The following is a 23,781-nucleotide window of genomic DNA, read 5'->3' as shown; positions in this document are numbered from 1 at the left end:
TAAGTAGTTGAAGCCCAAGTTTTTTCAAAATGTCATTTTTTTCCACTGGCAAATGTCATCCATTGATTCCATACACATTTATCAAGGATGCGTTCGACACTGATGGAGATTAAATGAAGGATAAGAAGTATGTGTCCTTAAAGAGACGCTGAAAATAAAAATCGAATGTCTTATCTATTCAACATATATTTGTTGTGAGCCTACAAACTATTGGCATTGAGGACTTAGCAGTGAAATGTAAAGATAAAAACCTATGCCTTTGAGGAGTTCATATTCAAAGAAAGGGACAAAAAAAATAAGTATAGAAGATGGTGATGAGTGCTATTAGATTGACTCATTAGGGGAGACGGTGAGAAGACAGGTTAGACTATGAAGGAGGGGCTTGTGGATGAGCTGGATTTTGAACACACATTTTTTCTTCAATTTTTTATTGGCATTTGCTCTACAGTATTGTGTTGGCTTCTGCCATTCATCAACATGAATCAGCCACAGGTATACATATGTCCCCTCTCTCTTGAACCTCCCTCCCATCTCCCACATATCCCATCCCTCCAGGTTATCACAGAGCACTAGGTTGAGCTCCCCGTGTAACACAGCAAATTCCCACTGGCTCTCTATTTTACATATGGTAATGTTTACATTTCCACGCCACTCTCTCAGTTCATCCCACCCTCTCCTTCCCCCACTGTGTCCACAAGTCTATTGTCTGTCTGCGTCTTCATTGCTGCCCTGCAGGTAGGTTTATCAGCACCATCTTTCTAGATTCCATATATATGTGTTACTATACAATATATGTCTTTCTCTTTCTGACTTACTTCACTCTTTACAATAGGCTCTAGCTTCATCCACCTCATTAGTACTGACTCAAATGTGTTGAATGCAAAGTTGAAGATTTTTTTAAATCAATTTTTATTGAAGTGTAGTTGCCTTACAATGTTGTATTAGTTTCTACTGCACAGCAAAGTGAATCAGCTCTCTGTATACATATAACCCCTCTTTTTGGATTTCCTTCCTATTTAGGTCACCGCAAAGCTATGAGTAGAATTCCCTGAGCTATACAGTAGGTCATGGATGTCTGTCATACAGAGTGAAATAAGTCAGAAAGAGAAAAACAAATATATTTTAATGCATATATGTAGAATCTAGAAAAATGGTATAGACGATCTTACTTGCAAAACAGAGCCCAGGAGCCGCAACTACTTAAGCCTGTGTGCCCTAGAGCCCGTCCTCTACAACAAGAGAAGCCACCGCAATAAGAAGCCTGTGCAATAGAACTGGAGAGTAGCTCCTGGTCACAGCAATGAAGACCCAGCACAGCCCAAAATAAATAAATAAATATTTAAAAACCAGAACATGATGACTTAATTACTATTCTTTTCCTGAATCAAAATATATTTCACTAAGTAAAGGAGAAGAAAAAATCTTGCCATCTGTTGACAGCGCTTAAATTACGTATTAATTTTAAACAGACAATAACAAGGAGATTTTTGAAGGAAATGTACCTGATGAGTCTAGCCCTGGTCTAGCTGGTCATTCTTTCCTGAGTTATCTTGGGACAAGCATGCATGTTCTGGGAGACATGGTGCTCTTTTCTACAAGGAGAAATGCTGTTTGGGGCTTTGATAACTGGTAAGAGACACCTTTAAAGAGCTTTACTTCGAGCCACTTGGATTCATCCAGGATAAAACCCCTGATTCTGCAGAGCTACACACTACACAGCCAGAAAGATCCCATATAGAATGTCTTCCACTTGAAGAAGTATGAAGTATGAAATATGAGAAAACGTCTCCCGAGGTGACCTCTTTACCCATCAGTGTTGGGTGGAGCAGTGGTTCTTGACAACAGTGTTCATGCTAAGTCAGTCTTGTCCCACTGTTTGTGACCCCATGGACTGTAGCCCACCAAGCTCCTCTGTTCACGGGGATTCTCCGGGCAAAAATTCTGGACTGGGTTGCCATTTCCTCCTTCAGGGAATCTTCCCCACTCAGGGACTGAACTCGCGTCTCTTAGTCTCCTGCATTGGCAGGTTGGTTCTTTACCACTAGTACTACCTGGGAAGCCCTTGACAATAGCAACCATGGCCGATATACCCTGGTCCCCAGAAAATGAGAAAAAGGGCAACTCTTCCATCCACAGTTGGTCCCCACAGTGCTCCAGGTTTGTTCTGTTCCATTTGTACCCTGCGCACAATGTGCATCTTTTCCCCTACTCACTGCACCTTCCCACACTGCCATCCTTCCTCACACTGACTACTATTTAAGCTTCCTCCAGAAAGCTCAGAAAAGGCCAGCAGTTAACTCTTTCCAGGGAGCAATCATGTGACTGTCCTTAAAGGCAATTTTAAGTCCCAATTAACCAGGAGAAGAAAAGAGCAAGTCCTTCTAAAGAGGAGTTGAACTGACATCTTTTTGTCATGATTATAAGCTGGATGCTCTTATCAGGATGTATAGGCTAAGTGGGGGTTTCCCCAGTGGCTCAGTGGTAAAGAATCTGCCCGCCAATGCAGGAGATGCAAGAGATGGGGATTAAATCCCTGGATGGAAAAGATTCCCTGGTAGGAAATGGTAACCATTCCAGTATTTTTGCCTGGAAAGATCCATGGACGGAGGAGCCTGGTGGGCTACTGTCCATGGGGTGGGAAAGAGTCAAACATGACTGAGCATGCACAAATATAGGCTAAGTGAAGTGCACCAGGCAGAGGTACCACTTTTGCTCAGCACCTGGGAGGTAGGCTTGGCCATACCTTGGGTCTCCAAGACCACTGTGAGTAGCTGATAGAAGCTGAAGTCTTCTCCAGAAAATGAATCTCTGTTCATACAAAGACTGCATTTCATTTCATGGGAAGTCTATTCATGGATCTTGGGTCAAGAGCCCAGGGTTCCAGTTTGCAGTTAATCTGGCAGTATTCTTAGAGATTTCTGTCCACTATTCCAGGGAGCTAACTTAAAGATTCTTGTCTGGCTGAGAATTGCACAAGGGTGGCCCCTGGATGAACCTCAGAAGGGCTCAGGCAAGTCACTGTGACACAGCCAAATCAGCCACCCAATGTGGAGCACCTGGTGGACTCCAGGTGACAAAGAGCTTGAGTCTGTGCTTATACTCTGATTCCAACAACTTTTCTTTCAGACTTAGCTCAATGGGGCAAGAACTGTCTTCATAGCCAGAAGATGCCAACCCATCTGGCTTGAATACTGCTTGGCACTGGAGCTCCTTGGCCTAGGTAATTGGCCACCTATTTATGTAACAGCTTGTGTCTCTCCCCTATTCATTGAATGTATACCAGCCACACTGGACTGGTACCACACACATGGAGAGACCGCTGGTTGGACAAAGAGAAACAATTAAGGGTTATTTTCTCCCATGGCCACCTAACATTAGCTTCTCCTTGGGTGTCCATGTTTTTTAATTGAAGTCAGTTAAACTCCAGTTTTCAAAATGTGATACCCTTCATGAGCCCTTCCAAGACCATCACCCACTGTTCTGCTTTCCAGTATCTGAACATTGCAACTTTTAAATTGTGTAGTTATTGATGACACTGCTCTTCTCCCCCTTCTTTCTCATTATCTCTGCAAAACCTGTTGTCATTCTATGACCACAGCTGGACATATCACCATCAGTACTTCCTATGCCGTCATGCAGTTGCCAAATGGCCCAGCAAATCAGGAGAAGAAACTGAGCACAGTCTGGGTCTCTGGACCACAGATGAGCAGACACTTTCCCTTCTTGTCCGTACACTCTTCATCTGTTATGGAGGGGTTGACAGTGCCTGCTAGGTTTCCTAGTTTCTGCCACTCTTCACATTCTAACATCTTGTGACTCCAGCTAATTAAAGCTTGTCATAACCTGATATCTCTCAAAGTTGTCATTAAGATGTCAAGTTTTCAGGTAGGTGAAACTAAGTGTAGAAGTTGGAAGGCTAGAACCAAGAAGACTGACTCACGGCTTCCAACTTCTGTACCAAGTCCCCCTGATTCAACAGGAGCTGAACTCAAGAGGCACCTTCTAATTATCAGTGCTGGGTTAGAATTTGAGAACTTCTGGGTTTTTTTAATTTTTTAATTGAAGGAAAATTGCTTTACAATGTTGTGTTAGTTGCTGCTGTACAACAGTGTGAATCAGCCCTATGTATATATGTACATCTTCCTTCCTTCTTGGACAGCCAAGAGTTCAAACCAGTCAATCCTAAAGGAAATCAACCTTGAATATTCATTACAAGGACTGATGCTGAAGCTGAAGCTTTATTTGGCCACCCGATGTGAAGAGCCGACTCACTGGAAATGACTCTGATGCTGGAAAAGACTGAGGGCAAGAGGAAAAGGGGGTGACAGAGGATGAGATGGTTGGATGGCATTACCAACTCAACAGACATGAGTTTGAGCAAATTCTGGGAGATAGTGAAGGACAGGGAAGCCTGGTACACTGCAGTCCATGGGGTCACAAAGAGTCAGATGAGACTGAGCAACTGAATAACAACCTCCTTCTTGAGCCTGTCTCTCTCTCCCCGCCCCCCTCATCCCACCCCTTCTAGGTCATCACAGAGCACCAGGCTGGGTTCCCTGTGCTATACAGCAGCTTCCCACTAGCTATCTGTTTTGCATTTGATAGTGTATATATGTCAATGCTACTTTTTCAGTTCATCCCACCCTCTCCTGAGAACTCCATTTTTATCCTCATGTACTTTAGAGAGAACTGGAACACTGGTGGATAAAACACACTTAGGAGTCCAGTATTGGCAGGAAAATAGTTTTCTTTCTATGGAGACCATTGAGAGCAAACTTTGCTGTAACTTTGTAGCTAAAATGTGACTTTAGTGTAGCCTTCACTGGGATGGCTCCTGGTATCTTCCGCAATAAGCCTACAGATGAGTCCCAGATCAGAAACCAAAAGCGAAATTCTTCCAATGGAGAGGACATCAAGTGAGACTTAAGTGCATCTTTTGAAATCATCAGTTTCAATTACTCCTTGGTATCTAGAGCCCTCAACAATGGAAGGGAGGATAGTGAATCTCCAAGGGTGAAGATGTAGATGGTGTTGAGGGGATAAACTCAGGCTCTTCCTGTCTCAGTCTGGCCAAGTTTTAGTCAATCAGAGTGTTTGGAGGGACCTGAAAATAGTCAGAAATTCTACAGAAGGACCTAATCATGGAGGAAACTCAGTGCATGGAAGAGTCTCTAGAGGCTTGGGGATTTTCCAAAGCTTGGGAATTCAGTGAAGCAAATTCACATGCAAGGGATGACCCAACCTACAAGGGGAGGAGTTCCGGGAATTAAGCCGGAAGCTGTTTGTGTATCTTGCAGCAGAGTCTGAACAGAAATTGTTGAAGTGCCCAGCACACCTACGATGACAAGCGAAATAGGAGACCCTGTGCTGTTATGGGTAATTCAAATGTCTGGCTCCTCCTGTGGAGCATGGTGAGAAAAACTAGAGTATTAGATACCAGGTATGCTTAAAGCTCAACATTCAGAAAACTAAGATCATGGCATCTGGTCCCATCACTTCATGGGAAATAGATGGGGAAACAGTGGAAACAGTGTCAGACTTTATTTTGGGGGGCTCCAAAATCACTGCAGATGGTGATTGCAGCCATGAAATTAAAAGACGCTTACTCCTTGGAAGAAAAGTTATGACCAACCTAGATAGTATATTGAAAAGCAGAGACATTACTTTACCAACAAATGTCTGTCTAGTCAAGGCTATGGTTTTTCCTGTGGTCATGTATGAATGTGAGAGTTGGACTGTGAAGAAAGCTGAGCACCAAAGAACTGATGCTTTTGAACTGTGGTGTTGGAGAAGACTCTTGAGAGTGCCTTGGACTGCAAGGAGATCCAACCAGTCCATTCTGAAGGAGATCAGCCCTGGGTGTTCTTTGGAAGGACTGATGCTAAAGCTGAAACTCCAGTACTTTGGCCACCTCATGCGAAGAGTTGACTCATTGGAAAAGACTCTGATGCTGGGAGGGGTTGGGGGCAGGAGGAAAAGGGGATGACAGAGGATGAGATAGCTGGATGGCATCACCGACTTGATGAACGTGAGTTTGAGTGAACCCTGGGAGTTGGTGATGGACAGGGAGGCCTGGCGTGCTGCGATTCATGGGGTCGCAAAGAGTTAAACATGGCTGAGCGACTGAACTGAACTGACTGAATGCAGTAAGGTAAAGCAGATAGTGGAGAAAGCCAAGGCAACACGCTCCAGTATCCTTGCCTGGAGAAACCCACTCACAGAGGAATCTGGTGGGCTACAGTTCATGGAGTTGCAAAGAGCTGGACACGACTGAGTGACAAACACACAAATCAGATAGTGGAAGAACAACCCAGAGAACACCAGAGTTTTGAGCAGAAACTCTGCCAAAATACAAGAAAGAGACAACAGAAGGAAGGCAGGGGCATGATGAGAAATAAGGGCCATGGCTGTGAGGCAGAGAAGAAGCCAGGCCACACTATGAAGCAGTGATGGGGAGGACAGGGAGGATTATTCAGTCAGTTAGTCAAGAAATTCATTCAGCCATTCATTCAGCAAAAATTAGGAGGATGCTTTCCTCGGTGGTTCTGTGGTAAATAATCTGCCTGACAATGCAAGAGGAACCGATTCGATCCCTGGGTGGGGAGGATCCCCTGGAGGGGGAAATGGCAACCCATTCCAGTGTTCTTGCCTGGGGAGTCCCATGGACAGAGGAGCCTGGCAGGCTACAGTTCATGGAGTTGCAAAGATTTGGACACAGTTTAGTGACTAAACAACAACTTCGAAACACCAGCATTGTGCTGGGTTCTGGAGCTCTACGAGCAAGAAGAACTGACATGGTTCCCACTAAAAGGGAGTTTTCATCCTAGTGACTAGATCCAGAGACATCTGTTCCTAAACCAGGCAGATTCAACCCCGGTGCTCCATGCCATGATGGGAGGACAACAAAGAGAATCATGATCAAACTTCCTGGTCTAAAAAACATCATCATAATCAAGAAGAAAGTGAGGTTGGGAAAAGAAATTGTGAGGAATTCAGAAAAAGATGATCCCTGAGCAGAAAGCTCTGAGCAGAGGAAGGGATCCTAAGATGAGAGCACCCTGACGGGGACCACGAAACAACAGCTCTTTCCAACCCTGATGACACAGCTCAATCTTCTCTTCCTAGAGAGGAAAAATGAAGGGAAGAAAGATATCTAAAGATGTGAATAAGGGACTTCCCGGTGGTACAGTGGCTTAGAATCTGCCTAGCAACACAGGAGACTCAGGTTGGATCCCTGGTCAGGAAACTAAGATCCCACATGCCTTTGGAGCAACTAAGCCCATGTGCCACAAGTAGAGAGTCCATGGGGTTCAACGAAAGAGCCCACATGATGCAATGAAGATCCTGAGTGCCATGACTAAGACTCAACACAGCCAAATAAATAAATAAATGCATTTAAAAATATGTGAATAATATGAAGAAGTTTGGAAAGAAGACTGTACTGTCTTCTTTTAACTTTTGGAAAGCATTTGAAGGAAATACAGTTAGGAGTCTTTCTCCAAACCCCAATTCAATTCAATTCAGTCATTAAGTCATGTCCGACTCTCTGAGACCCCATGAACTGCAGCACGCCAGGCCTCCTTGTCCACCATCAACTCCCGGAGTCTACCTAAACTCATGTCCATTGAGTCGGTGATGCCATCCAACCATCTCATCCTCTGTCGTCCCCTTCTTCTCCTGCCCCCAATCTTTCCCAGCATCAGGGTCTTTCTAAATGAGTCAGCTCTTCGCATCAGGTGGCCAAAGTATTGGAGTTTCAGCCTCAACATCAGTCCTTCAAATGAACACCCAGGACTGATCTCCTTTAGGATGGACTGGTTGGATCTCTTTGCAGTCCAAGGGATTCTCAAGAGTCTTCTCCAACACCACAGTTCAAAAGCATCAATTCTTCGGCACTCAGCTTTCTTTATAGTCCAACTCTCACATCCACACATGACTACTGAAGAAACCATAGCCTTGACTAGACAGACATTTTTTGGCAAAGTAATGTCGCTGCTTTTTAGTATGCTGTCTAGGTTGGTCATAGCTTTCCTTCCAAGGAGTAAGCATCTTTTAATTTCATGGCTGCAATCACCATCTGCAATGATTTTGGAGCCCCCCAAAATAAAGTCTGACACTGTTTCCACTGTTTCCAGCCTTGATATATTCCTCTCCTGATTTGGAACCAGTCTGTTCTTCCATGTCCAGTTCTAACTGTTGCTTCTTGGCCTGCATACAGATTTCTCAAGAGGCAAGTCAGGTGGTCTGGTATTCCCATCTCTTTCAGAATTTTCCACAGTTTATTGTGATCCACACAGTCAAAGGCTTTGGCATAGTCAATAAGGCAGAAATAGATGTTTCTCTGGAACTCTCTTGCTTTTTCGATGATCCAGCGGATGCTGGCAATTTGATCTCTGGTTCCTCTGCCTTTTCTAAAAGCCCAATTGGAAGCTAACAAAAGAGAATCACCTGAAAGGGAGGATGAAAGACTGCAGGGACGAGAAATGGGTCCCATGCCCTGCCTCTGTGGAATTGTCAGATTGGGCATTGGCACATCATGATAGGTTTAGACACATATAGGTGTTGCCACACACTTGATGGGATAAACCAAATGGTTCATTTATGGGAGAGCCTCTGATCCAGAAGAATCTCCCATTCACTGTCTTAAAAGCCAATATCAAGAGATTTGCTATAATTAGCAAGACAGTATTTCTGCATGGTTTAAACAGGACTGTCTCTAAAATCTAGGTGTAAATTAATTTTAACTATCTACTTTCTCATCCTACGGGTTTCCCTGGTGGCTCAGATGGTAAAGAATCTGCCTGCAATGCAGGAGACCCGGGTTCAATTCCTGGGTCAGGAAGATGCCCTAGAGAAAGGAATGGCTACCCACTCCAGTATCCTTGCCTGGAGAATTCCGTAGACAGAGGAGCCTGGTCGGCTGCAGTCCATGGGGTCGCAAAGAGTCGGACATGACTAAGCAACTAACACATTTACACTTTCACCTTTCTCATCCTGTGCCTCAGCTGCCACCAGGAAATGGGTATTTTGAGCAGGGCACCTGAAGGAAAGGACCGATATTTATCTCTGAAGCTGTGGACACAACAGGAAGGCCAGAGTAGCTTGGCTCTGTAAGGAGACTTCAAAGGAGGGAAGAGGAATAGGAGGAAATGGACTGAAAGGAAATGTTGAGATGTCTTTATGCAGAACAGGACTCTGTGAATACAAAGAGTGTCCCTGAAGGAATTATGGGAAACTCCAAGGATCTGAAATCCTCTCAATAGCATTAGTGTTCAGAATTCACATATTTTTTTCTTTTTCTCTTAAATTCTTCAAATAAGGGACACACACTCCCCTCTCTAGCTGATTTACAGAAGAATGAAATTCCCAGACAAGATAATTTGGGACCTGCCCTGCTCATATATCCTCATTAAGCCCAACCCAAGGCCTGCCTTGAGATGAGAGTGCCCTTAATCCTGTCACTGTTGCTATTTGGAAGAAATATGGAACAACATATAGGCATCATAATTAAGATGGATTTTTCTGGAACTGACCGCATTCACAAGAATCACCATTCATGTTCACATTAGCTGCTTTTTTTCACCGCTCAGATTAAGTTTGAGAAACCATATTTCTAGTTTAACTCCCCCAACTGTACCCTTTTTCATTCTCCATATATCATCCTCATTTCCTAGATATGCATTATTCTAAAGTATTTTCAGATATGATAAAGGGACATAGGCCCTAAAGTCAGACTTCCCAATTTCAAATCCCAGCTAACCCTCTGCCTGTGTGACTTCAGTTGAATTATTTAATCTCATTAAATCAGATTCTTAATTTGTAAAATGGGGGTGTTGATATGAATCATATAACTTTTATTTTTATTAGAATACATTAATAGTTGATTTATAGTGTGTTAGTTTCAAATGTACAGCAAAGTGAATCAGTTTTACATAGATCCACTCTTTTGTAAATTCTTTTCCTATATAGGTATTTTCCCATACAGAGTATTAAGTAGACTTCCCTGTGCTATACAGTAGGAATCATATGACTCTTGATGTTACTAATGATGATTAAATTTATGTAGACTGTTTAGTACAGAGCCTGGCTCAAACCAGACACTCAATATGAGTACATTGTATTATAGCTATAGGAAAATGTTCAAAGCTTTGGAGATAAAGGATAATACTGTCCCACTTAACAACCATCATCTCTGTATGTGCCTGTATGTGTTTTAATTTCTTTGAGACACATTGAATTTAACAGGGAATATGCTTCAGAGACAAAAAATACCCTCATCAATCACTGTACCATTTTGCCTTCTTTGGTTCTACAATATTTAACTTTACTCTTTGTTTATATTTATGAGCTTTTCCGCTAAATTTCAGGGCAGTGTTTGCCAGAGTAGATTTTTAAGCCTATCCATCAGTTTGTCATGACTCTGATGGGTCTCTAGAGCAGAGAGAAAAAGAAAGACAAAAAATCAAGATCTTTATGAGGCTGAGGCAAAAGAAAGAAATCGTGCAGAAAATAAATAACACTGGGCTAGCAGTTCTATATCTCTTTATCTATCACTGTATTAGTACATAGCTATTAAGTTTGTGACAACCACTTCAATCATTGGTTTTTTCCTTTGGAAACTGAGTAATTAAATACAATAACCTCTAAGACTGTTCGCATGGTGTTTCCCTGGTGGCTCAGGTGGTAAAGAATCTGCCTGAAATGCAGGAGACACTGGTTCAATCCCAGGGTCAGGAAGATCCCCTGGAGAAGGAAATGGCAGCCCACTCCAGTATTCTTGCCTGGAGAATTCCATGGACAGAGGAGCCTGGTGGGCTACAATCTGTGGGATCGCAAACAGTAGGATACGACTGAGCGACTAACACTGTAACACTGTTCCCACTTTAAGATAACTTGGTTTTGCCATTTTTGCCTCCAGGAGCTATGAGAGAGTTATTATGTAAGACGTAAAGAGACCTGAAACTTGATTCCTGCTGGGTAAATTAAAGGGTGACTTGAGTAGGTAAAGAGGACACTAAAGGTCATTTTGGACATCTGGACCCAAAAAAAATGAGCAGTGACTTGGAGAAAATTTTGTAGTGTGTCTGTTTACAGTGCAACTATTAATGTTAGAAAGGTAGAGTAGGTTAGTACTGGAAAAGACCCTGCATGTCAAGCTCTTAAGAAGCATTTGGCTGCTATTGGAGTATTTTGAACAGGTGAGTATACTGCAATGTCAAAAGGCATCATCAGAGAAAAAAATCACTGGTCAAAGTTGACAAAGCCAATAAATAGTTTGTAAATTTGAAATTCTCATTAGATAATATTACTCCAACATTCAGGAGAGAAAAAGATTCAAATTATTAATATTTAGGCTGTATTTGTATAATACTGCTTGTATCCTCAGTTGCTCACTCATGTCCGACTCCTTGCGACCCTATGGACCGCCGTCTGCCAGGGTCCCCTGTCCGTCGGATTCTCCACGCAAGAATACTGGATTGGGTTGCCATGCCTTCTTCCTCTCTTTTGTCTCCTGCTTTGGCAGACAGGTTCTTTACCACTAGCGCCACCTGGGAAGCCCATGTAATACTGCATCAAAGAACAAAAGAACAATTCAGGCGATCTTATTTTAATAGGAATGTTTGGATGAATTTCAACTTAGTTTTAAATTCAGGCAAAACAATTTGCATATGTAGACTCAGCCTCCATCTCATGTTTTCATGATTTAAAGCTTCCTAGTGGACATCAAGTGATATTTCATCACTAAGAACCAGGGCAGCCCTATCCTTTGGGTCTTTTCCCGTAAATGATATTGCTGATGTGGACCAAGTATGAATGGCTTTTGAGGATATTAACAAGGATGTGATCAGTCAAATGTGAAAACTCAAACGCATTTGGGACCATTTGGAGCTTTTTCGAGACACGATAAAAGTGTTTGTTGGAGAGTTTACTTTATTTTCCTAGCCAAGTGGCCCATTGACTTGCAAATAACATGTATGAATCTCTTGTGTTTTCTTCCAGGGTCTTTCTTTCCTGATTTCAGGCCCTCAGAAACCGTTTTTAAAATAGCATTTTGGCTCGGTTACCTAAACAGCTGCATCAACCCCATTATATACCCATGCTCCAGTCAAGAGTTTAAAAAGGCCTTTCAGAATGTCTTGAGAATCCAGTGTCTGCGACGAAAGCAGTCCTCCAAACACACCCTGGGCTACACACTGCATGCACCCAGCCACGCCCTGGAGGGACAGCACAAGGACCTGGTTCGCATTCCGGTGGGATCTGCAGAGACCTTCTATAAGATCTCCAAGACGGATGGGGTCTGTGAATGGAAAATTTTCTCTTCCCTACCCCGCGGATCTGCCAGGATGGCGGTGGCCAGAGACCCGTCAGCCTGCACCACTGCCCGGGTGAGAAGTAAAAGCTTTTTGCAAGTGTGCTGTTGCCTGGGGGTCTCGACCCCCAGTCATGGAGAGAATCATCAGATTCCGACCATTAAGATCCACACCATCTCCCTCAGTGAAAATGGGGAGGAAGTCTAAAGGACAGGAAAGGTCAGAAGGACAGGAGGGTGATCTTAAGCACCCACTCTCCACTTCCTTCTGGGAAGGCCAGTTCACGTTCCGTGGATGCTGAGACACAGCCAGTAAACCAGGGACCATCTGGGAATGGGCTGGGGAGGAGAGCTGACTCTGGGGCAGAGGTAGGGCTTAGAGACGAGAGAAGATGTCCTACCGCCATCCAGTTCACTATGATGAGAAACAGCATTTCCTTGAGGCTAATGCTCTCTGGGTCATTCTCCGAGCCTGCTTTCTACGCCTGCCCCTTTCAACGACAAACACCATGGGAAACAGAATTTCATACACAATCCAAAAGACGATAAATATAGGATTATGATTTCATCATGAATATTTTGAGCATGCACTCTAAGTTTGGAGCTAATTCTTGATGGAGTGAGGGGATTTTATTTCCAGGCTAAACTTGCTGAAAGCCACGTTGGATTTTTATGGGGAGAAGGCCTGGAGAGGAAGAGCCTTAAGATGGTGGCCAATATACAGACACATTATTTTTAGAGCAAGTTTTACAGTCCACCCTTTCTCAGTTTGGGTGAAACTTGACAGTGAGATTTTATTTACCTTTTGCTGCTGCTTGACAGGATACTGCTCCCAATTCCCTAAGGATGAGGGTGAGGGGCACTCATTATGTCAATGGTCATCTGCACTTGGGTCTAGAGAGTGTTGAAAGAACCAGTTGGGAAAAGGATGGCTTTTCCTAATGGAAGACAGTAAGGATGAGAGTCAGTTCTTCAACTTCTATGGACAAAATTCCAATAAGTGGTTCCAAGATCAGGTGGAGAAAGGCTTCTTGTGTAACATACTTAAAGATCAAGAGTTTGGGGTGGGGTGGGTGCTACTTTCAAGCTAAGAAAGAGGCTACAAAATTACTCCACAGCCTTTTCAACATGGCATAGAAAGGCTTTTCTTGGCAAATCACTTACCTTTTCCAGAATTCCATTATGAAAACCCAGGGCATATAATATTTTGAATGGCATATCACCACTGCCATTTTTTCTCAGCTGCTTCACTACTGCATAATGAGTGAGGTCCATGGTCCCCAGGGCACATGGGACATGCCAGAATAAGCCTGATGATTCAAGTACCCCCTTCCTGAACTCTGAAAGATACACTTAGGAAGATGCTTTCTGGTCACTTTAAGCCCATCAAAAACAGAAGTTTGCAAATTGTTTTTGACAGAACCCTATTTATGCTGAGAAAAGATCCAGTCCCCCATTTATTGAACCTATTCCCACTTTTTACAAGAACCTGGGGGAGGAGCTATTTTTTGCTTTCTGTATATCAAATTTTGGTAAACCTCAAGAATTCAATATATTACAGAGATACAGATGGTGACTATCTGTAAAACTAAAATATTTTCACATTCCACAATAGGAATTTAAAAGAAGATTTATGTTTTTGAAATAATGCTTGACTAGAATCACAGGTCTAAAACTTCTAACCATTTCTATGGTCTATTTCCCCTGTTTGGGGTAATTCCCTCTAAGAATTTTAAAACAAATTATTGCCATTTTAAAATTTTCATTTATTTATTCATTTATTTTTGCCACCTCACATGGCCTGCAGGATCTTAGTTCCCTGACCAGGGATTGAACCCAGGTCCTCGGCAGTGAGTGTGCAGAGTCTTAACCACTGTACCACCAGGGAATTTTCCATTACAGACATTATTTAACCTTCACTGCAAAGGTAGTGGCACCATTATCTTTTCCTTCTTTCCTTGCAGCAAAGTGATAATTTCCTGAAATCCTTCTGAAAGGCGAATTTGTTTGCATACTGCCATGGAAGGTATGTTTGCACATCAGTTGGAGTTTGGTTGTTGGTTGTGTTTTGACACAGAATGTTACTGCTTTCTCGGTCCTTTCTGGAAAGTGTCTCCTTGTTGTCCAGTTAGACACTCTGCCTTTTGCTTGTAACTTAGACTCTGGCAGTAGATGCTGGCTGTATTTCTAGACTCTTCTGTCTGTTTGCACGTCTCACGATGGCTCTTCCAGATGTGGGTGTCATATTGTGCATGGAGGCATGCGGGAAGGACTTGACTACATACACCTTGCTTCAGTTTCATTGTTGAGAAGAACTTCTTTTAGGATCTGAATTTTTAAAACTACTTAGACCAGGCTCACCCTTATAGGAAGAACAACTCCATGAAAAGAAGGGTAACAGTTTTTCTTCACCAGAATATGACTCTATGTTTGAGCTTGTCTTTAAACACCTTAGAGACAAATTTAAATTTTAAATACTAAAAAGCTTAGGATCACCGGAAAACTAGCTTTAACGCCACTTCTAATCAAAGACAACAATTTGAAAACCTTTCGGTCATCAGATAAAATCCATGACAATTGTATTCATGTAAAACTATCCATAAATAATTGTCTGCTACACGCTTCTCCATCCCCAGGCCCTCCAGGGAGGCAAACTTTAACATTTTTTTCCTTTCCCATGACTTGATATTAGGTACAAACACACCAGTTTTACGAAAAATTGATAATGTCACCCAAGACTTAGTCAAAGCGGGATAAACAATACACGAGTTATTTTTTTCACTCATCCACAAAAATCTCTGTACCTTGGAGCATGCCAAAAACTCTCTAAAATTGTCACAGTTAAACAAATGATCGTCATATTTATACTCACATGTTTACTCCTTCTATTTGGAGTTTGGAGAATGTACCCAGAGTAACAGTGATCAAAATATCTTCTCTAATGTGTTATAAAAAGCAGTTGCTTTCAGGATTGTCTAAACATCAGCAAAAAATCAACTTGACATTATGGGATAGGTGAAACTTGAGTTTCTTCTGCAATTCAAATCGCATGCATTAAGAGAGACCTTGAATCTCTTTATTCAGGAATTTCGCCAGAGCTTTGCAAGGATTTCAGAAAAGCATATACCTCCCATAAGGGAGGTCTCAGCCAACACTGCTTCTGCCTAAAATCACTTGGGGTCTGCCGCTGCTGCTGCTGCTAAGTCGCTTCAGTCATGTCCGACTCTGTGTGATCCCATAGACAGCAGCCCATCAGGCTCCACCATCCCTGGGATTCTCTAGGCAAGAACACTGGAGTGGGTTGCCATTTCCTTCTCCAATGCATGAAAGTGAAAAGTGAAAGTGAAGTTGCTCAGTCGTGTCCGACTCTTAGCGACCCCATGGACTGCAGCATACCAGGCTCCTCCATCCATGGGATTTTCCAGGCAAGAGTACTGGAGTGGGCTGCCATTGCCTTCTCGGGCTTCTAATGCTCTTGCCAGCTACTTGGATTGGTCCATCCATAGTGGACTGTGGCATTTGGGTAAATAAATATTTTCTTAAGGTTTTCTTCTTAGGTGTTACTATGTGCCAAGCACAAGCAGAACATTTCACATCCATAGTCTCTAAATGTCATAGCAGTTCTACTGTTCTTTTTTTTTTTTTTTAATTTATTTTTTATTTATTTTTTTTTAATTTTAAAATCTTTAATTCTTACATGTGTTCCCAAACATGAAACCCCCTCCCACCTCCCTCCCCATAACATCTCTGTGGGTCATCCCCATGCACCAGCCCCAAGCATGCTGTATCCTGCGTCAGACATAGACTGGCGATTCAATTCTTACATGATAGTATACATGATAGAATGCCATTCTCCCAAATCATCCCACCCTCTCCCTCTCTCTCTGAGTCCAAAAGTCCGTTATACACCGCTGTGTCTTTTTTCCTGTCTTGCATACAGGGTCGTCATTGCCATCTTTCTAAATTCCATATATATGTGTTAGTATACTGTATTGGTGTTTTTCTTTCTGGCTTACTTCACTCTGTATAATCGGCTCCAGTTTCATCCATCTCATCAGAACTGATTCAAATGAATTCTTTTTAACGGCTGAGTAATACTCCATTGTGTACATGTACCAAAGCTTTCTTATCCATTCATCTGCTGATGGACATCTAGGTTGTTTCCATGTCCTGGCTATTATAAACAGTGCTGCGATGAACATTGGGGTACATGTGTCTCTTTCAATTCTGGTTTCCTCGGTGTGTATGCCCAGCAGTGGGATTGCTGGGTCATAAGGTAGTTCTATTTGCAATTTTTTAAGGAATCTCCACACTGTTCTCCATAGTGGCTGTACTAGTTTGCATTCCCACCAACAGTGTAGGAGGGTTCCCTTTTCTCCACACCCTCTCCAGCATTTATTGCTTGCAGATTTTTGGATCGCAGCCATTCTGACTGGTGTGAAGTGGTACCTCATTGTGGTTTTGATTTGCATTTCTCTGATAATGAGTGATGTTGAGCATCTTTTCATGTGTTTGTTAGCCATCCGTATGTCTTCTTTGGAGAAATGTCTATTTAGTTCTTTGGCCCATTTTTTGATTGGGTCGTTTATTTTTCTGGAATTGAGCTGCATAAGTTGCTTGTATATTTTTGAGATTAATTGTTTGTCAGTTGCTTCATTTGCTATTATTTTCTCCCATTCAGAAGGCTGTCTTTTCACCTTGCTTATATTTTCCTTTGTTGTGCAGAAGCTTTTAGTTTTAATTAGATCCCATTTGTTTATTTTTGCTTTTATTTCCAGAATTCTGGGAGGTGGATCATAGAGGATCCTGCTGTGATTTATGTCTGAGAGTGTTTTGCCTATGTTCTCCTCTAGGAGTTTTATAGTTTCTGGTCTTACATTTAGATCTTTAATCCATTTTGAGTTTATTTTTGTGTGCGGTGTTAGAAAGTGATCTAGTTTCATTCTTTTACAAGTGGTTGACCAGTTTTCCCAGCACCACTTGTTAAAGAGATTGTCTTTACTCCATTGTATATTCTTGCCTCCTTTGTCAAAGATAAGGTGTCCATATGTGTGTGGATTTATCTCTGGGCTTTCTATTTTGTTCCATTGATCTATATTTCTGTCTTTGTGCCAGTACCATACTGTTTTGATGACTGTGGCTTTGTAGTAGAGCCTGAAGTCAGGCAAGTTGATTCCTCCAGTTCCATTCTTCTTTCTCAAGATTGCTTTGGCTATTCGAGGTTTTTTGTATTTCCATACAAATCTTGAAATTATTTGTTCTAGTTCTGTGAAAAATATGGCTGGTAGCTTGATAGGGATTGCGTTGAATTTGTAAATTGCTTTGGGTCGTATACTCATTTTCACTATATTGATTCTTCCGACCCATGAACATGGTATATTTCTCCATCTATTAGTGTCCTCTTTGATTTCTTTCATCAGTGTTTTATAGTTTTCTATATATAGGTCTTAGTTCTACTGTTCTTATTTGAGAGCCAAGAAATTTGATAGTTAAATGTGATTAATGATTCACCCAAGGCCAAGGAGGAACCATGATTTGATCCTGGGTCTTCCAAACCCTAATGTCTACATGTTTTCCACCAACACCTCAGCCTCATAAGTAGTAAACGTCAAAGCCCCCAAATTGGAGTTGGATATGCTGATGATACTAAACCATTTTTGTCATTATTATTGTTCAGTTGCTAAGTCGTATATGACTCTTTGCGACCCCATGGACTAGCCCACCAGGCTCCTTTGTCCAAGGGATTTCCCAGCCAAGAATACTGGAGTGGGTTGCCATTTCCTCCTCCAGGGGATCTTCCTGTATCATGGATAGAATCCGTGTCTCCTGCATTGGCAGACGGATTCTTTACCACTGAACCACCAGGGAAGCCACTATACTCAAACTTTGAATGCTTTGTTTCTTTGGGATTTGCTTTCAATTAATCTCAATAAATATGCCGCCAATTTTCCAGCCCAGCCAAACACAAGAGCAGGTCATAATTGTAAGGGTTTGGCACCTACAGTTCTATCAAGCTGCACCACTTTTGTAGTGTATTGTGACCTGGAATGTTACTGAGGCTTTGCGTGAAGAACAAATTATATCAAACTGGGTGAAGATGGACATGCAAGAGAAGGCAGAAGAGGCTGCCTTGGCTTAGAACAGCAAACACATTTGTGGATAAAAAAAAAACACATTGTGCAGTGTGTTGAAGTTATTGACTACGAGCCACAGTTCATAAGCACACTTTCAGGAAGTATAGCCCTTCTTAAAATAAATAAAAAATAAATACAATATCACTTTCTTTCACTTGTACTCCAAAAATAATTTTTTTGAGTTGGAGAAAGAGAAGGAATTAGAGATACTTCACCAGGAATTATAGAGTCCAGAGAGTATGTCAGACATGTGAATTTCATGTCTGTCACCAGGAGGAAATGGTTCAGAATGCTGGTTTTCAAGTACCAGAGACCTGGGCAATCTTTGAAAATGAAGACTCAGTTGGTAGCTATAGATACTTCTTAGATGGCATCCTCTTGCTTCTGGATTTCACAAATGAAAACTTTTAAGTCCTGAGCATCTTGGTTACCCCCACCCCCCAAAAGGAACCATCACGCAGACCTTCTGGACCCATAAGGTTCATGATTATGGCCTGGGAGTTAGAACATGTTAGAAACTCTTTGCTTGGGCAGGTAATTATTCGCTTTTTAATCACGGCTACTTAATCACAGCTTGACAAACATTCTCACTTGCTTCGGGGGCTGTTTCTGCTCAGATCGTCCTGCCAGAAGAGACGCTGCCTCTATGTATGAGTACTTGTTCACTTAATTAAGGAGAGAGCTCTGCTCGTCAGCAAGGGGAGAAGGGAGCCCAAGCACATGGAAGGTAAACTCTGCAAGCAAACCAGGGAGACTGGAAAAGAAGGCAGCAGTGGTAAATATGGTGGCATCCGAGGTGTGCTCATTTGTCACTCTGATTTCTTTTTACACTACTAGGACTTTTAACCATCAAACTAGCTGCACACAGCTCTGGTGAAGCTCCAGTTGGAACACTGTTGACATCTGCTCCCTGTCTGCAAACTGTACTTTGGAGCAGGGCTGAGCCCAGACTGCTGTGGGGTCCGTCATCTTCCAAAAGCAATGGCAGCAGTGAGAGCCTCTGGCCCTCCAAGTCCCTACAAGATGAGTGACAGCAGATGACTGTGATGGGGCTGGGCTGTCAAGAGCAAGCTGGAATTTGAGCAGAGGATGCCGGATCTTGCCAGCGATCCTGTCACCATTACCTCTTTCCCTCTTACCCAGACCTCAGTGTCACAGGGGCTGTGGATGGATCTTGTCTGCTCTGTACAGGAAAAAATCATGTCTTGGCTACTGCAACATGAACTACTGAGTCTTCTACCTCGAAGGAAGGTCATGGCGTTGGAAGAGGGCTGTGGAGGAGGAGGAAGACTTACCCTGGACATTGCTCAAAGCTGTTCAGTAATGCGTTCCTGTACTGCTCAACAAGAAACTTCCCTAAAGCTGTTGCTGATTCATTTCCAAAGACAAATCAACTGTCTTTCCTCTACTTGTGGCTCAGGAGTCACTACATTACTTGCCCTCCATAGCATAGTCAAAGTGGCACATCTTGAGCTATAAATGATTATTGCGAAACTATGAGGAATCCATATTTAATTAGATTATAAAGTCTGAGGACAAATTTGTACTATATTTGGCAGGTGGGGGGGGGCGGCGGTGGTGGAATGAAGGCTCTGATTTGTTAGAAACCTTGAATACAATAACTGCATTCTGATGTGATGGGCTTCTGCTGTGGCTCAGCGGTAAAGAATATGCCTGCAATGCAGGAGACACTGGTTCGATCCCTGGGTCAGGAAGATCCCCTGGAGAAGGGCATGGCAACCCACTCCAGTATTCTTGCCTGGAGAATTCCATGGATAGAGGGATCTGGCAGACTATGGTCCATGGGGTCACAAAGAGTTGGAAACAATTGAAGCATGCACGCACATTCTGATGTGATAGAAAAGAAACTACAGACAGTCCCAACAGAAGTTTAATATTTTCTTCTATTTATACATTTCATACGAGTCCAAAGTATATTTTCATATCTCGAGTCCTACCCCGTGAGGTAGGAAGAGAAAGAAGGAATTAGGTTTATTAGCGTATGAAGAGCCAAGGGGAGGGATGAGGTTAAGCCGAGGATTTCTTTGAATATCTTCAAATCCAGCCTCTGACTTCTCTTTCCTAGATGCCTTGAATATCCTCAAGGTCCACTGCATTTCTCAAGACCCTGACATTCACATTTCACTCACTCACCTCTGAGCCGTATTTTCAGCTCCGTTTGTACCTTCTCTCCCGCTGTATCTCTGCTGGTGGCTGGGCCGATCAAGATTGTTCTGGGGGCTGAGTGCATATTTGTCTAGGCTTCTCTCATTGGCTAAAAGACAAGCAGATGTTATACTGCTCATTCTCCCTAGATAGGCAGCGGCAGAGCTAAGGAAATAAGCAGGGCAGGAGGGGCTCTTGGCTTGCTCAACACGGTGACCTGTGAGGCAAAGACAACAGTGACTGACACCTTAAGGACTTCAGGAATGCAGAAGTCCCAGAGAGAGTTTTGGGAATGTTCATTTTCCTGTGAGCCTGAGAGTTGTATGCACAATGATCATTACCATCAGCAAGTTGTTCACTTCTTCTCCTGCACCAGGCGCTGTATTTGGCACAAAAAGAAAAAGAAAATACAGGAAGGCACAGACAGTCCCCAGCTTGTGATCTGAGTGTGTTCCAAACTCATCTGTTGCATTTTTCCAAGAGGCATTGTTATAAATGGGGGTGGGGGAGGATGTTCTCAGATGAACCAAAAACAAAAAATAAAAATCTATTTAATATACACCTGGGGTTGGCCAACATTTTCTGCAAATGGCTAGATAGTAAACAATTTCGGCATTGTGGGCCATACAGTCTCTGTCACACATTCTTCTTTGTTTGAATTTTTGTGTGGGGAGGGGAGACCCTCTAAACATGTACAAACCATTCTTAGTCCACAGCCTGTACCAAGAAAAACAAAATAGCAACAGACCAGGGGCCATAGTTTTCTATCCTTGATCTCTGCCATAACTTGTTTACAGCATAGTACAAACAATGCTAAGCACTGGATTTGGTTGTTCAACAGCAAGTTTTTTTTGTTTTTTTTTTTAATGTTCAATTGCCACATCTACACTTGATTACATCAGCATCTGCAAACTGTATGAGTTGTTAAGTAAAGTGACAGCATTCATGTTCAGGGCTGGAGCCTGCTCCAGTATGACCTGCCCACCCAAAAGATACACCCCAGTATGTCACTGTGATTTTCAGTCTCCCCTCCCACTGCTATATTCTGCAGAGCCAGCAGTTCAGCAGAAGCCCAGGCCCATCCACAGGGGTCTTTTTAGCTCTTCCCCTCATTGGAAAAATACTCCAGCACAGTCTGGCCAACTCTGAGAGCAGCAACAGCCAACCACAGCCACTTGACTAAGGCCAATGTGAAGTTTCTCCTAGACTGCTGGAGGCTGCTGTAGGGATGTCCTCACTTGGCTCCAGGGGGAGGCCTCCTGACCACAGTGCAAGTACCCGGGCAATTAGCGGTCTGCTACTGGAGCTCACCAGGACCTGGGGTCCAGAGGAGATGCTGGACAGGCAAGAAGGTCAAACCAGTCACTCCTAAAGGAAATAGAACCTGAATATTCATTGGAAGGACTGATGCTGAAGCTGAAGCTCCAATACTTTGGCCACTTGATGCAAAGAGCTGACTCATTGGAAAAGACCCCAATGCTGGGAAAGATTGAGGGCAAGAAAAGAAGGGGGCAACAGAGGATGAGATGGCTGGATGGCATCACTGACTTGATGGACATGAGTTTGAGCAAGCTCTGGGAGTTGGTGATGGACAGTGAAGCCTGGCATGCTGCAGTCATGGGGTTACAAAGAGTTGGACACGACTAAACGACTGAACAAGTTGCCAACAGGAGCTCTTCTCCTCCTCCTCCTCCTCCTCCTCCTCCTCCTCCCCCCTCCCAAATCCCCTTCCCCTCCCCCCCCCTTCCTTTTCCTCTCTTCCTTTTTGTTTAAGTCTGAAATGACCTAACTAGACTCAAAATGGCGTTACTATGGAAACATATTTAGCCCTCCCCTGGGATAACAGAGCTCTATTTTTCTGAGCTGGTGCCTTGTGGGAGGGGTTTCCTTTCCATCCCCTCCAATTCTGATAGGCAGTAAGGGGGAGAAAGACAGTCTTAGCTGGAAACAAGGTATGCATTTCCCTTGGTCCAGGACAGGGTATGCACAGTGCTAAGAGATGAGACTTGGTGGAGACAGGGATGGGATGCGGTGGAGGGCAGCCCTGATGGGGAAGGACCTGGGAGCATGGAGACCTATCAGTCACAAACAACACTGCCAGCAGCAGGCATAGAATGGAGGACTGGACAGACACTGCTCCTGTTTGGCAGCTTCCTTCCTCCCAGCCCTGTCTATCTTCACCCTCTCCTTTCTTTGCTTCCCCTGTCCTTCCTCATCACTCCTCTCTCTCCATCATTCCACCCTCCACCTCTTGTGAAATTTACAAGGAGTGATGATGTTGGGGTGGGTGCCCTTACTCCAGAGGGTGCCAGTTCCCATGGGCTACAGTGCTGGCAAGCTGGTGCTTCCCTCAGCTGCTGCACGCTTCCCACGGGAGAGCCCCACCTGCCAGTGAGTCCAGGGCAGGAAAGGCCCCCAGTCTGAGAGCACAGGGGAAGCCTCCCCAAGGAGGACCCTTACCTTTGGCAGGATTGCTGTCTTTGTCTTCTTATACTATTAGTTCCAATGGAAAGCTACAAGCACCATGTGCAGTCGTATCTCAGAAAAGAGTCAGGAGTGGTATTTGTTCCCCTCCTCCCAGATGTGTGTCTCTTCTTTTACCAGCTGCTGCGTCTCCCTCTCTGATGTTCAAAAGTCTTTATGGACCCTACAATGCCCCCTTCTCTTCCTCTTCTTCATCATTTGTCTCTGGATTTTGTTTCTTCCCCTTTCCTTTCCCTCTTAGGGTCTCCAGGGCCTTGATTAATGCCATAAAGTAAACTTAGTTTCATGTCAGCATGAGGCAATGGTTATTCCCCCAGAAGGGATGCTATGCTGTGCTAAGTCGCTTCAGTTGTGTCCGATTCTCTGCAGCCCATTGGATAGTAGCCCACCAGGCTCCTCCGTCAGTGGGATTCTCCAGGCAAGAATACTGGAGTGATACTGTAGGTAGAACTCAACTGGATGCAAGGTGTTCCTTCATTCCTGATGCTCCTATCCCCATCTTTATCCCCCCAGCCCATCCATTCCTGGACTGTGTTCCAGGACTCTTTCTCTTCTTTCATCATACCCACCAGGAGCCTTCTTACTGTAAGCAAAGGATCCTCTCCTGCCAAACATGTGCCTACTTTTGCTGACACAGCTCTTAACGTTTGTAATCCTTCCATTTGCTAGGGCCATCATAACAAAGGA

At 43.4% G+C, this 23,781-nt stretch overlaps 1 protein-coding gene across 2 annotated transcripts in view; it reads left to right on the top strand.

The window, feature by feature from the left end:
* ADRA1A (adrenoceptor alpha 1A) overlaps positions 1-21,099 on the top strand; it is a 116,362-nt gene extending 95,263 nt beyond the window's left edge. Inside the window, exons 2-4 of one of the 2 annotated variants that reach the window (XM_068973895.1) lie at positions 12,001-12,386; positions 14,275-14,336; positions 19,282-21,099. In XM_068973895.1, coding sequence (XP_068829996.1) covers positions 12,001-12,386; positions 14,275-14,304 — 416 coding nt within the window. In that variant the 3' untranslated portion in view covers positions 14,305-14,336; positions 19,282-21,099. Of the gene's footprint in view, positions 1-12,000; positions 12,519-14,274; positions 14,337-19,281 lie in introns of those variants that run through there. The other variant, XM_068973894.1, reaches the window with a different exon arrangement.
* Positions 21,100-23,781: the final 2,682 nt, after the last annotated feature.

The sequence above is a fragment of the Capricornis sumatraensis genome, chromosome 6, assembly GCF_032405125.1.
Source record: "Capricornis sumatraensis isolate serow.1 chromosome 6, serow.2, whole genome shotgun sequence".
Lineage (NCBI taxonomy): Eukaryota > Metazoa > Chordata > Mammalia > Artiodactyla > Bovidae > Capricornis > Capricornis sumatraensis.
The sequence above is the reverse complement of the archived record's forward strand: the minus strand, read 5'-3'. Positions and strand labels throughout refer to the sequence as shown.